The sequence below is a fragment of the Mesoplodon mirus genome, assembly GCF_964341445.2.
Source record: "Mesoplodon mirus genome assembly, chromosome: 1".
In the NCBI taxonomy this organism is placed as follows: domain Eukaryota; kingdom Metazoa; phylum Chordata; class Mammalia; order Artiodactyla; family Ziphiidae; genus Mesoplodon; species Mesoplodon mirus.
Genome location: NC_138976.1, coordinates 68470263 through 68489177, shown reverse-complemented (window position 1 = coordinate 68489177; position 18915 = coordinate 68470263). Strand labels below are relative to the sequence as shown.

Here is an 18915-nt window from a genome sequence, read left to right as displayed (position 1 = left end):
AGAACTGATTAGTCGCACACCAAGCAATTATTTCAGAGTTTGATAAGGAAACAGAAGAGTAACAGCAGCAGAAAAAAAGAAGGAAAAGAAGAAGAAAACCTCAAACCAATGCAAAGCACAGTTCAATCAATGCACTTAAAATAGAAATCAAGATGTAAAAATGCAAATATACTTACAAACTTCAAGCCACAGGATAGATTTTACTCAAAAGTTGTCACTTTTTTCCTTAACCATGTATTTAAAATGTTTAATTTTCTACCCACTAAAATGCTTCAGCTACTGCCACTATTAGCACATCGGCTCATTAAATCCTGACATAGTCACACAGACCCTGTGGGTATCTCAACTCCCCCTGATCCTGAATGAAGACGCGATACCAGGGTTACGTCATTCCTACCTCTGACATATAAATTGGCAGGGGCAGAATAGCGAGTGCCCGCGCTGTTGGTGGCAACACATTCATATTTTCCTTGGTCAGATTCTTCACTCTGTTCGATCTGAAGGGCTCCTGTATGGATATAAAATATATTGCCAAAGAGATGGTCAGAGAAGGCTTTCTCGGTGCAGCAAGCTAAACCTCTTAACAATATGAAAAGCCCTGCACAGGAAGATCCGCTCAACGTCGATTCAATCTCTTGCTAAGGTGCACAGACAGAAAATGATGCGATGAGAAAAACATATAGAGATTATTTTTTAAAAATTTTTTACATCATCAATGCTAGCATAAAAAGAACAATATATCTTTTCCCAAGCAAGAATTCTACTCATAATTAACACGCTTATTTCCTAGACTAATAAAATGAAGATGGGTGAGACTGCTTCAAGGAAGTATGGCTTTTAAATCAAACAAAAGATTAATTTTTGGTTTTGTTTTGTTTCATTTTGGTAACAAAAGTGGCGCAAAAGAGAAGTATGCTCAAAAAAAACCAGGCTGGGTTTTCAAGAAAGTCTTCTGCTGAAGATAGCCAAAAATACGCAGCAAGCACAAAAAAGGCTGCATGAAGCAAAAAAAATAAAATTAGTTATTATATATCATGAAAATATTACTTAAAGAAACAAAACTCCCTTAAGACATGCAGATTTTTAAGAAAAGAAAGACCAGTTTGCCACGACTTACAATCATTTATTATGTTTGCTGAAAAACAAAGAGTAGTTGAATTAGAAGGTTTTCTGAAAAACTTAAAAAGCACGGCCTATGCCAGCCCGGAGGGCCAACCAACCACTGCTTGAGGACCTCGAGACGGATCCCCTAAGACACCCATCAAAATCCACCAGTGGGATTAGCAGTGTGGTGTCACAAAACCCCAAGAAAAATACAAAACAAGAATTATAAAAGAAATGCACACTGAGTCAAAGTCTAAAAAACCAGCAATCCACATACCACCAAGAATACTCAGCACCTTTTGTCTCCAGAGCCTGAAGGACAGAAGATCGAAAAATCCAGAAGCGAGTAATCCAAGAAAAAAAGAAGTGGGGGGGAAAAAGCATTGCTGTCAGGTTGTAGGCGAGTGTGATCAGGTGGAAAGGGGAGTCATTCTTTGACTTTTAGGACAGTAAGAGAAAAAAGAATCGAAGAACAAAAGCAAAAACCTTTTGAAAGATAAAGACAAAAAGCAGGTGTTCCAGGCTGTCTTCTGCATGTCTGCCACTGTTCTCCAGACCATCTTGACTTTGGTCCAGAACAAGAACAGCTAAGGAAGAAAAAAAATGATTTTTTTTTTCTCCAGTTGGACAAAAAAAAAAAGGAAAAAGAAGAAGAAAAAAAAAAGGAAAAAAAGGAAAAAGGAAGAAGAAGAAAAGGAAAAAAAGAGGGACAGATGGTACGCTGTGACTGGTCTGTGGTCTAAAGACCTGGATATGCTTTCTTTGAAGCATATCACAACTTAAAGAATCATTTTCATAAAGAAAGAAATGAACAAAACAAAGAGAAAAAGAAAAAAGAAAAGAAAAATTCACAAGATGAGAGTCACCAATCATAACCAAACAGTACAAAGGAAAAATATAACATTGATGGACATTATTGTAATGATTTTGAAAACAGGACAAATATGAGAGTGATGAAAGGACAGAAAGAATGAGTAAGATCATTCTGTGAACGTTAGTTCAGCACTCTTACCTCTTATTGGTGTACCACCTGGGTGGATAATATGAATGCAAATAAGATTAGAAAGAAGAAGCATTAGTACGAGAAGAAGGAGGCTAGGGCTGGGGAGAAGAATTAAATTAGATTTACAGAATTAAATAAGGTCTTAAAAGAAACTTGAATTACTATACTGGTAAAACAGGAATATATTAGATAGTATTATTAGATCATAAAAGCAAGTTGCATAGTACCACAGAGGGCAAAGACCACAATAGGCAGCATTGCCTTTCTCAGAGAAGGAACTGAGTTCTTAGGTCTGGGGTCATATAGGGTTAGAATTATATCTTATATGCCTCATAGTCTTAAAAAAAAGAACTAAACAATATTTTTAAAGACATAGTTGAGGAAAATACTGGCTAATCTATTTAAGTATATATATAGATATGCATATATATATACTGTTATAGGAAATACTAAAGAAAACTAGAAACAAACACTGTTCATTGGATATATCTTATGCTACTTACTATGTTACATTTGTGTGATATAACTTGTGTTCTATTTTATTTCTACACAGTGTTCTTACGATAACAGTTCCGTGGATGTGTGTGTGTGTGCGCCACTAAGGAAATCTGGTGCCTACACTGACAGTTAGTAAAATGCATGCCATGCATTTTATTAATAATAATAATAATAATCTGAATATGGAAATTAGTGGGGGTGAAGTGCGCTTCAGAACTAAGCACTTACCAATAGATTCTGGAGATTTAAATACGGAGAGAAGAAAGACAGCATAAAAATATTATTATATTCCTTATAATTTGGTACAAATTTTTCAGAGTTAAAGCTTTATATACTAAATCATCTATGTTACATGTGAATAATTAATTCTTTATTTACAATAACAGAATGCTAATCTACACAATTCTGCTGACAACAAGCAAAAGAGGCAGTTAACAAGACGCTTTAACATCACAGGACAGGTCAAAAGCTGAGAATTCTGGGAAGACAGGCAGTTAAACAACTTAGGATTCTGTATCAATATTACTACCAATGCCAAAGTAAACAGCTTACTAGTACACATCTCTGTGAAATTACCTAGGGACAGGCTCTAAAACTTAACAAATTTAGAATTATCTCTATTTTTAATCTAAAGAGAGCAAAGGAATAAACTTGGGATGGGGATGGAAGAGGGAGAAAGGGCAACAGGTAGCAAGGAGGAGAGGGGGGGAGAGGGAGAGGGATGGGGGAGGGGGGAGGGAGAGGAAGGGAGGGGAGGAGGGGGGGAGAGAGAGAGAGAGAGAGAGAGAGAGAGAGAGAGAGAGAGAGAGAGAGAGAGAGAGAGAGAGGCAAAAGCTGGAGTCTACACCAAAAGCAGACTTCTGTAGATCCAGTCACTGGAGGGTTCAAAAATCTTTGATGTGGACGCACACTACTGTGGCTAATGTGTAGAAAATACTCATAATAATATTATAATAATATTAATAAAAATCCCCTCCTTTCATTGGTACTTTGTAAAGGACTTTATAAAAAAATACATCTGGTTACTCATGAGATAACACTTCTGTGTTTTATGTATTAGTGAAAAGAAAGTAGATGTGCCCAAACTTACTAAACTTTGGTAGTTTGATGAGTTCAAATGCAGAAAAGAGAGAGAAAACACACTTTAATAAAACTGAATCATTTTAGCATTTAATATGAACATTTTTGGTTTTTAATGGATATAACCATTGGAACTCCTTGCAAGTTCTGAATGAAGTCCAATGTTGAAATAAATTTGTTTCAAAAGAAAACAGAGAAATAAGAAAGAAAGAGGAGAAAATGGATCCATCAAATACTGCGGAAGAGCAGTAAATTAAAAAATTATCAAAAATGCAGTCACAGCACTGAGCAATGTGGATTAAACAGAAGCTGCAAAACACAGAGAGGAGAAGAAAGACAGACTCTGAAACGGGCTATGACATAACAAACAGGGACAACACATTAAATAACAGAGAAAGAGAAGAGGGAGAAAAATCAATACCTAAAAATTAAAAATAAATAAAATAAAAATAAAAATAAAGAGAGAGAAAACTAAAAAGAAAAATTAAAATTCTCTAGGCGCTTGTGGAAACAGTAACAAGACCCTACCTGATCGTAACTGCTTAATACGGCCATTGTTGTTGCTTGTGTCGACAGGTAAGAAATCTTTGAACCAAGTGATTTCTGGATCCGGATTCCCACTGGCTGCACAAAGCATGGTGGCGGTGCGTGTACGCTCAACCACCTTCAACTGTGGGCCCATGTCAATGGTAGGGAAGCCCCTGGGAATTTGATCCTCTGCAAGACAAAAGGTGATACAAACATGTTATCAAGTCAGACACCCAAGATTCAAGAGATATTGAGCATTAACCTCTCCCATTAACCTATCATTTGTTGAGAAGCTAACACAAACTAGGTAGCATTGCACTGTGACATTAAGGAACATTGTTCCTGGCCATAACAGTGAACAGTCTAAGAGGCCAACAGCCTAACAAAGAGCTCAGACATGTGTGATAAAAAACCATAACCAAGGAATGGATCAAGTTCTCTGGGAGCACAGAAGAAGTCACTCTACAGTATGTGTCTGCTGAGGTCAGTGAGCACCAAGAGGAAGCTGTGAAATGAGCCTTTAGGAACAAGTTGAGTTGGCCAGAAAGAAAGGAACGTCAGAAGGACAGGCACTGAGAAGAAAACTTTTCCTTGAGGGAAAACCATTGATCCAAAAGAGCTAGCTTTACAAGGACATGGGGAACAAGCAGGTTAGCTGGACCAAGCTATCTGTATTCAAATCTGTTATGTTTTTCTTTTAACTTTTAGGTAAAACTCTGTATATTTTTTCACCCAAGCACAGGTTCAACCTGAATGAATTCCTTTGTAGAGAGTTTCAATTAGTCAGAAAAGTACCTGAAAGTCTCCCTTACAAAAGAAGAAAAGAACAAAAGCAACACAGGCGCATACATACATTCCTTAGGGTAAGAGAATACTTTCTTCCATTCCAAAGGCCTACACCATTTTCAGTCATTAAAAAGTTGAAACTCCTAAATTTTGAATCTTCAACTCATCCAAAGTTCATTTCTCCCTATCCCACATCAAAATTGCCCCAGATCTTAGGTCTTGAGAAATTAAAGTCCTCTTAAGTCCCTCAAGCATGATTATGTTGATACCCTGCATGGCCAGCTCTTCCAGTTAGCATTAGAAAGGTATATTATTCTATTCAAGCATTGAAGGAATTTTAGTTATATGGGTGAGAATTATCTAAATTAGAACTTGGGTGTTTGTTTGAAGACTATTATGAAGCATTTTGATGTCCAGTTGGGCATGGCGTTAATGTAATCAACATTCCCTCATGACCTCTGATGAATTGTCATCAGCCACCAATTCCAAAATGACTCTAAAGCAGAACCAGTGAGCAAAACAGAAACCATCAGGTGTGGTACCTAGCTTCTACTTGGATGTCTCCCACAATTTCTGGTATGATCCTCTGAGTCTTGCTAAAGATGCACAATTTCAAGGGAAAATGTTACATTTTGATGACTCCACTGCATTGTTGATCAAATCTATGTGTTCCCCACTCTCTCTATACTTACAGGGTAAACTCAAATCTCCTAAATCTGGCTAGTGAAGTCTTTTAAAATCAGGAACCATTTTTCTCAGCCTCTCATGGATGACCTCCCTCATAGCAAACATTTCTTCTGCCCACAATGAAATTCTCACCATTCCCCAGACAAATCATATCCAATGAGTACACTGTCCGTGTCTCTAGAAAGCCACACAACCAAAATCACCTTCTTAATAAAGCTTTTCAAAACTCTCTCCAACAGACTTAATCTTTTCCTCCTCATATCAACTGCAGTAGTAAGTACCTAAATCCACTGTCTTGCATTTTTTAATTCTCATCAGTTTATCCTTCTGTAATACAAATTTCTCCATGGCTCGCTTGCATCCAAATCCCCTGCCATCAAGTTAGTCTGGGTTGGCAGATTTTGAGAGAACCCCAGTGATTTCTAAGCCTAAATATGAATATATCACAGTGATTAAAAAGTTTCCTACTATACATAGTAGAAAACTACTTATGGTAGAGAGTTCATCAGAGGAATAGTTCAGAACTAGAGAGAGAGATTTGGAATGTGAATAGTAAAAGAATGTCAAAATACTACCAAAGATTAAAGCTCCCAAGAAAGAGAAGATATCCTGAACATTAAATCCAGGTTTCTATAAGAGAAAATCAAGGCGCTAATAGGGAAAAGTAGACTCTGGTTCTCCCAAGGGAGATTTATGAAAAGTCCAAAAGAAGTTGTTGAAGCAGTTGGGTTTGACACATAGATTCACCAGAGGATATTTTCCTGTCCCACCAGCTAATTACGGCCAGAGACTAAAAAAAATAGTTAACTTCGATGAGCTACATTTTACTTAAGTTGAAAGATGTGGCTCTTTTGAGGAAGCAGTAGTAATACTTCCCATTTATTTGAATGCTTATACACTGGCAGCCAAGCCTAGGTCTACAGTGGACAAGTGTCAGAAACAGTGGTTAAGAATGGAATTTCAAGATGATTTTTCAAGGCTCCAAGGGAAGGTTAAAAATTACAAGTCAGATAAAGAGCATTTTGCAAATTAGGCTATGCTAATTTTAATACTCTATTCCACTTGAATTTCATCAGACTTTTTTTTTTAATGGCTTTAAAGCTTTAGTCAATGTGTTTACATCTAAAGCTTAGTTTTAATGTTATTTGGGAAAATAAAAAAATCAAGCAAAAAGCTCAATAGCCATTGTACCACACACATTATATTATTAAACATCTCGGGCTTCCCTGGTGGCACAGTGGTTGAGAGTCCGCCTGCCGATGCAGGGGACACGGGTTCGTGCCCCGGTCTGGGAAGATCCCACATGCCGCGGAGCGGCTGGGCCCGTGAGCCATGGCCACTGGGCCTGCACGTCCGGAGCCTGTGCTCCGCAGCAGGAGAGGCCACAACAGTGAGAGGCCCGCGTACCGCAAAAAAAAAAAAAAAAAAAAAAAAATCTCTCTCACCAGCTATTGACCCAGAATGCTTCAAAGGATAGAAATAATTTATCTCAAGTGCCCCAAAATCAACTGCACTGCCTTAGACACATAGAAATGAGTTTCTAAAAAAGCTCTTATATTTTGTTGTTGTTAATTTCCATATTGAAAGCAATTAACTTCAGTTAATAAAAAATCACCTTGGGATTCCTGAGCTGTTTCTGTCTTTCCCAGGACATTGAGGCACTCCTGTGGCATCTAACTACTAGTTACATCCACATGCATGAACACTGCTCTACTAGTCATTACTTTTCTTCTACAAGTTCATCTCTCTGAAGAACCACGCCAATATTCTATACCTATCAGTGGCAAATGTCAAAGACTTAAGACTGTTGAGCCACTTATTAAAGGCTCTTACCAAAGAAATTTAGAATTAATAACCATTTATAAGAAATGAAGACCTCACCTTGGGGAGAGCTGACAAAATTGACTTGTGCCCTATGGAAAGCAGTCTAATACATTTGCATGACCTTTCTTTTCCTTCTTAGCTCATAAAGAACACTCCAGAGCCCCATTTACATACACACAAGTGTACAACAAAGATAATCTTTCTTGCATACTAATCAGACAAAGGATGTAAAGAGAGCTCCTTTCTTATTTTTAATAAGGGTAATTAAATTCTATCCATCCCCCACCTTTGCACAGAAACTCTTTTAATGCACTTTCTTCATTAAATTTTCATGAGAAACATCACAATGTAACAGATTCAAATAGCCAGTGCTGTTACACATTGACAGTTGTGGTTTGTTTCCAATTTGACTGTCAGGTATTTGGCAATAAAACTCAGTATTCAACATAAAATGAACTGTAGAAATAATGAAATTTCTAATTGGTATGCTTATCTCAGTGGGCGTAGTTTAGAAGACGTTAATTGCTTTTTTTTTTTTTCACCTCTACATTTATTGGTGATTTATATAAAACTGTCTTGGCCATTTGATAACATCAATTTTGACAGCTCATCAAATGTATAGTACCAGGAACTTGAGAAAAAAAAAAATCAATACCCTTTATATGTTAACCACACAAACTTTTACAGGAAAATACAGAAGCAAAAATTAAAAAATTGTCTTAATGTTAGTAGCTTTAAAGTTTTACACAAGTGAAAAGAAAAGCACTTTGTCCTATTCATTAATGTGTTCATTAAGCTTTCAAATGCCTTATTACTGTTCCATATTAATATTCAATCATGCAGGATTAGCTACTAATTCATCAACAATTTAAATCAGACTTGACCTTCTAAAGCCATTTGGTCCGTCATTTTCAGAGGCCATTAAAGGGCAGATTACTACATACTTGTGTGTAGTGAATCGTAGAAGTCATACATATTTTGTTTGGAATGGCAGCTATAATAGATCTGGAAATATAGCACATTCTTTGAACCTGTTTGGGGTCTTAATAAAACATGCTGATATGATACTTTCAGTTCCATTAAGGAAAGAGAAAAATGAACCTCAGCATTTTTCAGAGTCAACTTCCCATTGCTGTAAAACTTTTGTTAATAACCTCTAACCTCTCCAGGACTTAAAGGAATGTATAGGGAAAATAGCCTGACTTTGTTTTGTAGGGAGTTATGCTTTAGATATCTATGAATGATAAAGTAATAGCTTTTGCATAATTTGCTCAAACTACTTTCATTGTTCAACCATAAACAATTTCAGTGATGCTTTACTTTTGCTCCAATTCCACAAAACTCAACCTCTCTTATTTGATAGCAAACACAAAACTAAATTGCCTACTAAGTCCACAGCCTCCTTCCAAGGTGGCCCTAAGCAGTTTCTCTTGCCTAATCTTGCTAGGATTCAGTGAGGTCAATCAGACAGGTTCTTTGACTCTGGTCCCAAAAGATTTAAAGAAGTTTTCAATAAAAGACCATTTGTCATGATGCCACATTTCCAATTTTTCAGATTTATAGAAAATATGTTTATGAAGAAAAATCATGTCAATTATATCAACAGTATGCTCTTCCAAAAGAATTATTAGAAGATGTGAATCTGGAGAAAGAGATAAGCTTTTTAAAAATTTTTTTTTCCTTGGAGAACTCATCCCTCTGAACCACCTTCCTGAGGACCAAACAGTTCATAGTGGCTCCACTTTAAAAGCTTTCAAAGCTCACAGAGGGCAGGGCTATATGTTACTTCCTTTTTAACCATTACCGTATTCAATAAACACTTGCAATTAGACATATTTAGGAAATTTGAGCAACCATTTCTGCATTTATTCATGTGACATCTCTGAATTCCTACTGGGCTTATTAAATGGCATCTTTTTAAACTTAATTTAATTTAATTCTATTCTATTCTGTCCTATCCTATCCTATTCATATTTTTGGCTGTATTGCATGGCCTGTGGGATCTTACTTCCCTGACCAGGGATCGAACCTGTGCCCCCTGCAGTGGAAGTGTGGATTCCCAACCACAGGACCACCAGGGAAGTGAAGTCCTAACGGCACCTTTTTAAACAGTTAATCATTCTTTAATTGTCCTGTGGCTATAGATTGGGTCTCCCCAATTTAAATATAAGTCTAAGAGGCAAAACTATCTTTTACAGTGTCTTAAGTAGTATTAAACTTATAAATTCACAAAAATACATGTTAATGGTGGCTTTCTTCATTTTTATAGTCATAGGTTTTATTTAATTAGCAAACGACTTTCATCATTTGAGATGTGCAATTTATGCTTGGCTCTTTCTTTAATTTAGTGCAGTTGCTACACTAGAAACACACAACTCAGTTCCTGCTTTCTTGATTTTACAGGAAGCCTTCCCTCATATACTGGTTGTAAGTTCCTACAAGTCAAAATGGCAACCACATAACAAAACCTTAAGTGTGAACACAATGAAACTTAAAAGAACACAATGGAATATGTACCTCTACTCTGCTATCCTATCTTTAGAATAATGGGATTGTTGATGTTCAAACTAATGATAACATCCAAGTGAATCACTCAGTTGCATGTTGAGGCAGACATTCTGGGTCTTCTTTCACTGCCAGGAGCAAAAATTTCTCAGTGGCTGCGTATCTTGAAGCTTTAGGCATTCATGATGTAATCTTACAGAAGCATAACTAACATTTTTTTTTCGTTTTGAAGGATGAAAGAATTGCATAAGGGAAGTTTTTCTTAACATAAGTCAAATATTAGATGGATAGTATGAAGAATATTTTCTTAAATAAAGTACTATACCCTTTAAATATGTTGAAAGGCATGCTTACCTGTTAGAGATACAGTACTACCTAAGACAGTAAAAATCCTCTTGAAAAATGTAAATATATTGGTCTTAAGATGGTCAATAAGAAAGTGTCTTCATATTTATGAAAGTTGCATTACAATAAAAGAAAAAGACCTTTTAAACTACTAGTTTAAAAAAATCTACTGGGGGACTTCCTGGTGGCAAAGTGGTTAAGAATCCGCCTGCCAAAGCAGGGAACACGGGTTGGATCCTCGGTCAGGGAGGATCCCACATGCCGCAGAGCAACTAAGGCCGTGCGCCACAAGTACTGAGCCTGCACTCTAGAGCCCGCAAGCCACAACTACTGAAGCCCACGTGCCCTAGAGCCTGTGCACAGCAACGAAGAGTAGCCCTGCTCTCCACAACTAGAGAAAGCCCACGTGCAGCAACAAAGACCCAAAGCAGCCAAAAAGAAAAAAAAAAAAAAAAAAAAATCTGGCCAGGGTGAGATGGGGGGGCAGGGGCAGGAGGGAGGTCCAAGAGGGAGGGGGATATGGGTATACATGTGGCTGATTTGCTTTGCTGTACAACAGAAGCTAACACGACATTGTAAAGCAATTATACTCCAAAAAAAAAATCTACTGGACTGTCAATAGATGGACTGTCAGTAGATCATCACTCATTCTACAGATATTTACTGAAAGCCTTCTTTGTGCCAAGACTGGGCCAGGCCCTGGGTATGAAGTAATCCAGAGAATCTCTATATTGCTGTGATTTAATTATATCTGTAGGATAATTAGATTCTTTGGGAGTAAAAATAGTACCCAGCGCATAGACGGAGAATTGAATGGGATAATGCATTAAATGTGCCTGGTGCTGCCTGGCACTAGTGCCTGGCATCTAGTAAAATATTAGCATATATGTACTTACTCTATCCCAAGCTCCCACAAAAGATTTAAATAGAACAGAAGCAAGTGACTCTAAGGCTTGAGCTGCAGCAATAAACTGTAAATGGGAAAAATATTCTACAGGAATCATAAAGAAACAGGGATTATATAGAAATGCAAGTGAATTTAGAGGGTAGTATATGTGCCAAGTAACCTCTTAAAAGCTAGTAAAAGCCCTCATTTCTCACTCTGAACAAGATTTTAGGCTTTTTGATTAATCAACAACACAAACAGCATAAATAAAACAAATCATATTGTCATCCGATTTGTTCCCCAAAACAAAAAATAACACTAAATATTTGGGACAACAAAGCTTTGTTGTGAATGACTGAACACACTGAAACCATTTGAGACTTATTAGGGTCGCCTGAGGTAGGCAAGAGTGGTATAATAATTACCATTTTCTGTAGACACAAAACAAAGACTCAGCAAAATTGTTACTTGGTCTCAGTCATACATAGAGCAGAAAATTCTTTTAAATCTTTTAACTCTAGATTTGGTGTATTTTTACTTCAACATGTTTCCTCTATGCCAAATGCTGTTCTTTGAATAAATATTCCTCATGAACAGTGATAGAACTCTTAATCAGAGTCAACTCATAATGGAAGACACAACAAAAATAATTCCAAATACTTGGACATCTTTTATTTTTTAAGCAGAAAGGACTAAAGTTTCATGGGATGTAATAATAATTTTAAAACACTTTTACATAACAAAACGATTAATCGTTTAATATGTATCAATTGACTTCTCACTTTTTCGCACAGGTTCCAGGTAGGACAGAATTCTGCCATGTATGTTAGCCAATAAAATGTGGATGAGAAATGGAATTATGAAAAGGATGATAAATATCAAATAATTTCCTTAAGGATATCAACTTCAGCCTGTGCCTATGTCTTTAACCCTTCTGTAATTTCTAATTCATTATCTAGGAAGGGCTGTAAGTGGCAGGACTTCTGCTTTGAGCAGACACCCAAAGACAGTGCACAGACCAGAGAAGTAGACAGAAGTAGATTCAGCATATCAACCCTATAACCTGACACCGCACAGGGGTCTCCTCTGTAATATGGGACCAATAATGACTACCCCAAATGGCTTTGTCTGGGAAAGGAGACAGATCCGTGTCTCAGAGGCTGGAAGGCTGAGGGGTTAGTAGTTGGAGTATTTGCTACTTTGTTGAACAGCAAATGAGTTTTCAAGTCATTATCTTTCAGAATAAACCACGCTATCAGGCTACAAACAAGAACCGTTTCTTTCCAGAATACAATCCCTGAAGAGGGGAAAAAAACATTTATTATTCTTTTCTTAAAGAACACAGTGTAAATAAAGCTTTTATTTTCACCATTCCAGATGGTAGCAGGGTATAATTTGTACTGTTTTGACATCATGACTGTATTATTCAAAATCAATCTTCCTGCAGGTGAACTGAATAAAGGGCTGAAAACAGAAAAGTAAAAGGGAAAGAAAGAAAAGTTAAATCAACATTTTCTAGCAAAGTTAGGTTCCTGGGCCATTATCAGAATGATATGCATATGAATGAAACTGAAAAAAAAAAAAAAATATATATATATATATATATAAAGTGTTTTCTAATTATAAGTCAGAGGCTACTCTAAGTCAGAAAGAAAATATCAAAAGCAGGAGGAAACTGCCAGTTAATAAATGATATTCCAAATGAAATAATAAATATAAGGTCTGGTCCCCCAAAATAATTATGAACAAGATATGAAGAATTTTTAGTCCAAGATCCTCTTTGCTATTTATTATGTACAGATGGGTATGCTTGTCTTAATATGGCCATAAATCAATCAGAGAAGCTTTTATTTCAGACTGGATTAAGGTATCTCTTAAGGGCAGTTACTGGGTATAAGGGTCTCTGAAGATTTCTCATAAAATTATGCCATACAAGAAGAGGAAATTAGACATTGATAAGCTGATAGGAGTCTCATTAGCAGCTACTAAATATTCAGCATACTAACCAGCAACCCACAGAGTATTCCAGAGCAAAAGCTCCATTTTCTGAAATAGTCTTCACATATGGAGGAGGTTGTAAGGCATTCTTGGCACAGAGTAAAGCAAATTTATTTAGAAGCAATGTATGCAATTATCCTATAAATCGCAAAGTAATGTCTACTGTCTGTGTAGCAGAATACAAACTCATTGAGATTAGATTATCATTTGTATGAATGAGGTAGCTGCAATTTCACATGGCATTATGTTAACCCCCATTGTTGTTAGTGTTTGGCCTTAGCAAATGATCATACTCTTTGTGATCTAAAATTCATTGAGGGGTGGAGGAGGGGATGAGGTCTACTAATACTTGGATATCTAAGTAAATATTTAGAAATCAGGGTTATGCATTTATCCTTGGGAATAAATAACTCACTAAAAATCCAATAACATCCATTTTCACAAAGCTCACTGCTTTCTATTAATTTATTTTTACTAACAAGCTGGTGTCATGATACTTATCCCATACATTGTCCAAATTTTCCCTATTTTGTATATTAACCACTTTACATAAATATTTAAATCATATCATGAAGTTTCTTAAGAAAAAAAAAGGAAAAATGCATAATAGAGCTAAGGGTCAAGAATTTAATTCCCGTTCTTCTTTGTTTGTTTTTAGAAAGAGACAAAGAATAGTTAACATGGAAAGAGAACTGGATTTGGCTCCTGCCTCCATTATTTGCTGGCTTTGTAACAGTTAGGAATTCTAGTGAACTCAAAACAAATAAAGCCAAGGAAAACATTCATCCTGGCTGCCTCCCTGTATTGTGGTGAATGTAAATAAAAATAAATAAAATATTTATGTGATCAAATTTTTCATAAATAAGAAAACTAGAATGAACCATGTGGTTTTGGATTGGACCTGGAGGTACTGGTATGAACTCATGGTTTTAAAACTATACATATTGATATAGAAATCAACGTAATTGTAAATGAGTGTGCATATACACACGTACATACACCCCTTATATAAGCTTACTAAACACATCTTCCCTAGCTGTGTGACTCGAGAGAAGCTAGGAGCAGCCATACCCAATAGAAATGGCCATACCTAGTATCTAGGTCTTGGTTTCTAAATATGACTCTCTAGTGAGAAGAAACAGAGCTTCTTGGAGAAACGACTAATTCCACCCAACACTGGGACGAGGAAAGTACAAGATGTACCTGGAATATATGTAGTACATGGAAGTACTCAAAGAAAGACAGGGGCATGTTCAAAGGACAAAGGAGCTTGAAGGGGTTCTCATTAGCCAAATGTGGGACCATCTGAACAATAACAACAAAAAATAATGAAGAAAAAACAATATCACCACATTATAAAACATTAAATAAGATACAAAGACGTGAGTCTATACTGCTATAAAAGAATAAATTGAAAAGTTTCAGCAAGAATGGCATATTGGCATAGTCTCTAAGTAACTCCTGCCATGAATTGATTAAATATAAAGGAAAAGAATAACTCTATGACAGAGAAGCCCCATAGGAAAAGCCTTGATCAAGATACCAACATTAAAAATATCAATGATGGGATAAATCAAACTCATGTGCTGAAAACAACATAGCATCACTTCTATGATATTTGCTAGAGACTAAATGTTTGTGCTCCTCCAAAATCCGTATGTTTAATCCTAGCACCCAATGTGATGGTATTTAGAGGTGGGGCCTTTGGGACATGATTAGGTCATGAGGGCACAGCCTGTATGAATGGGATTAATGCCCCTCTAAAAGAGGCCCCAGAGACATCTCTGTCCCCTCTATGTGAGGACACAGAGTAAAGAAGATGCTCTATGAGCTAGGAAGTGGGCTCTCATCAGACACAGAACTATAAGAAATAAATATCTGTTGTTCATAAGTCACACAGTCTATGGTATTTTGTTATAGCAGTCCGAACGAACTAAGATAATATTACTGCCAAAGATTCATAATCTAAATATGATCATGAGTAAACATCAGCAAAACCCCAAATAAGAACATTTTATGAAATAACAGCCTTGTTATCTTCGAAACTATAAAGACTAGGAATGTCAAAGGAAGACTGAGGAACTCCCGCAGATTGACAAAGGCAAAGTGTAATTCTGAACTAAAGCCTTTGAAGACATTTAGAGAAGTGTGAATAGGGACAGTGATGAAACCTAAATGGGACAATGCTGAAATGTAGTATGAGGTGAATGGGGTCTGAGAATTACATGGTTATGATGCATCAATGTTTACTTCCTGATGTGGATGGTTGAAACTACAGAACATCCTTGTCTGGAGGAAATACGGTACTTAAGGTTGCAGGTATCATGTCGGCAATTTACAAATAATTCAGGAAAAATAAGTTCTCTGTGTTTTCAGTTTCCATTTTTTTATACAATTGAGATGGTTTCAAATTTTAAAATCATGTAAGTAAATTATAATTACTTTATGTTACTTAAATTAGATTTTATAAGTCTTTAGGTTATCTTATTAATATCTTAGTTGTGCAAGATTTATTCCCAAAGCTTCTGCATAGCTGCATGTCGCAGGCATTTTTGTCCCAACTCTGAAAAATATTCCCAAATATGTACTTCATTAGAGGCCCCCGTGAATACAGATTAACTAAATGACATTTCAACTGTTATCAAATTTATAACAATAATAATAGCAAAAAACTTTTAGATCTGAAAATATGTAAATTCCTATAAAATTAAGACTTAGAAATATTTAATTAGCAACCAAATGAACAAAATTTGGTAATAATTCAAGAGTAAGGCTCAAGCTCATGAAAAAAAAATGTAGAGAAATCAATACTCTAAAGGAAAATTTTCAGTTATGATTTTTGTTTAGAGAAGTGAAAATGTGAAGTGGATAGACACTTTATTAATTTTCTTCCCAAGTGTCTGAGAAAGTTTAAGATAGAAGATGAGCTTTTTGGTAAGTTTCCTTCCAACTAAAATATTGCCAACTTGACTTAAACCCCAGAATTGCTTCAGAAATACAAGAGTTGTTTCTTAAGCCACGTTTTTGAAAATTTTCAGAAATCTACCTTCCCCCTTCTCTCCACCTCTTCACAGTTCTCCCCCTGGACCTACAACACAGTAAAGACAAATGTTTGTCATCCTGTTGTCTTTAACGATTTATGGGAATGGGGGCAAGAGAAGCAAGCACAAAAAGAACATGATTCAGATATGTCTAAATACATTTTCTGAAGAGAACATTTCATCATTTAACTCCATTTGGTAGCATTTCTCATAGTTTTGAAGGCGAACTATGGCTGGTATTTATCTGAAGGCAGAAGACAGATTCTGCAAACAGAGGTAATGGCAGTTTTATTTGGGGGGGGGTATTGTGGAAAAAAAATATATATGGTGTTTCACTGTAAAGAATGAAAACTACAAGAGCACATGAATAAACCTTTAACAGAACTTGTGTTTCAAGAATGTATTATATATCTATGGAGGAAGTCTCCCCCCAAATAGAAATAATTTTCTATTTCTATGTCAAAAGTGAGCCTGAATTTAACAGCAAAGAATTACCAAAAAGAACTACTTATATTTGTCAGTCTTAAGTCTTTGGACTCACAACCTGTCAATATACGAAAACTGCCCAAAGAAATATAACTATGTTTGCCTTTTTTTCAATTTTTGAGCTTTTCTCTCTCTTGATATAAACTTACCAAATAAAGTAATACTATATCTAAATGCAAACATAGGATACACAATTATTCAATAATTTTGAAATATCAAAAATAATACACTGCTACTCAGTGGAAGCTCAGACATCTGGAAACTAACCAAATAGAAGAAAAGCTATCAAAAATGGACAAAATCATCACCAAAAAGTACATGAATGAAATCTCATAGTCTTTGCTCCTAGAAGAGATATCAGGCTTCCATATATAAAATTCTAAAGGCTTGACTTTCTTCAATAGAGGTTAAACTCAGCAAATTAGAAAAAGGGTTACAGGTAAAGCTGATAAGCTACATACATCCGAGGCACCTATGTAACAGCACATATCCCTGGAGGTTGGACTCTTTTCTTCACTAGTATAGGTGCCCCGGGGTGGAGCACAGCACCGAGCACAAATTAACTGTATCTGCCAAATGAGTAGTGACCCATCTTTATCTTCAGGAACTGATGGAAGGGGCTGATATATTAAGCCATTTGCTTCCCTACATGCTTTGACTCAGGGTGAAGGCAAGAAAGGACTGTGTCTGCCTACACACATGAGCTCAGCACCCTCACTATCAATGTGGCAGGCGCTCCCTGGGCATCAGTCTAGAATGGGATGGAGATACCCATAGATTTGCCTCAGTTTTCCCCACCAACAACTCAATCCCTGCAAACTGAAGACAGCTGAGCATGCCAGGGGAGTTTCTCTCTAGCCAGAGAAGAAACTCACTAAATATCAGAGTATGACAGGGAATGCCTTTGAATAAAAGGTAAAGTAATTTGAGTCGTACTCCTATGAAGACATGCCATTAAGACTCACTTTGAAAATAACTCATAGTTGTTGCATTTCAATATGCTACACGCCAATTAAATAGATACAAGTTTCCAATGACAAGATACTCACTAGTGATATAATAAACCCTTTTCTTACATACTGAAAACAACCCAGAGTTGTTCATTTTCATTTAGTTGCGAGAGACTGACATATTGTTATAAATTTAGGAAACATACAATCTCTAATTCCTTAACAAAGTGACAGCAACTTGACAAGTGAAAAAGTTATGGCAGCCTTGAATTCACTGGCATAGAAAGCCAACCTATCCTGCAGTTCTTCCCACAGCACAAGTGGATGGTTTTACGTTTACTGCAAGATGAACACTCTTTCAATTGCTCAGTGATAATGGCCATGAGGCTGCTGAGCAAATAATGTGTGTGCATTTGCTAAAGGAAGTGAGAACTGTATTTCAGCCACTGACCCCTAAAATACCCAGTGTAATTTAGGTGCTTATTGTTATAAAGATAAAATAATACACAATACAGCTTTGTAAAATGCGCATGATACGTTTCATGGGCAAATTATAATCAAACTGGCAAATTTTATAGTTTTCCAGGAATTAACTCAGAAGCATATAAAATATAATCAAGAGTGTTTGCCCAGTTAAAGACATTTTCCATTTTGGTTTTGCTAATGGCTATCATAGCCTTAGCCTCTGGTGCTGGTGACTTGGGTTTGAAAGTTCATAGATTTCCATTTACTGAGAACCAATTGGGTACAGCATAGGAACTTTGATGTTGAAATCCTGACAGATGTGCTCCTTTGCCAATAGCAGTTAAGTCACACAATAAAGCCAATCTTTGGTGACTCTCATGTAAGCCTAAGCTACTTTCCTGAAACATGGTGAGTGAGGTTCTAGAAAAAAAACTTTCTGGGATATCAATTTTCTCGATGGGTTTTAATATGATAGAGATTTAAGAACATTCTAGCACACACATAGTTTTTAAATGTTTCCCTCTTCTGTTGTAAGGGAAAAAAATGCAGCAGAAGATTTAAGACTAGGTTGGCCCATCCTCACCTCTCTTTCACTCTCAGACATACATTCTTTCTTCATATTTTGAATTCATTTCCTGGCAGGGAAGATAGTATTTGTCTTTTATTTTTTTTTTCTTTTTTCGTAATTTGGCTGTGCTGTGCAGCTTGCAGGATCTTAGTTCCCCAACC

At 36.3% G+C, this 18915-nt stretch overlaps 1 protein-coding gene across 4 annotated transcripts in view; it reads right to left on the bottom strand.

Annotated features, from left to right (window-relative positions):
* PTPRD (protein tyrosine phosphatase receptor type D) overlaps positions 1 to 18915 on the bottom strand; it is a 2145247-nt gene that overhangs the window by 194411 nt on the left and 1931921 nt on the right. For all 4 annotated transcript variants that reach the window (XM_082611189.1, XM_082611192.1, XM_082611191.1 and 1 more), the window contains 2 exons: positions 4214 to 4402; positions 398 to 508 (listed from right to left, as the gene is read on the bottom strand). In XM_082611189.1, coding sequence (XP_082467315.1) covers positions 398 to 508; positions 4214 to 4402 — 300 coding nt within the window. The remainder of the gene's footprint in view (positions 1 to 397; positions 509 to 4213; positions 4403 to 18915) is intronic.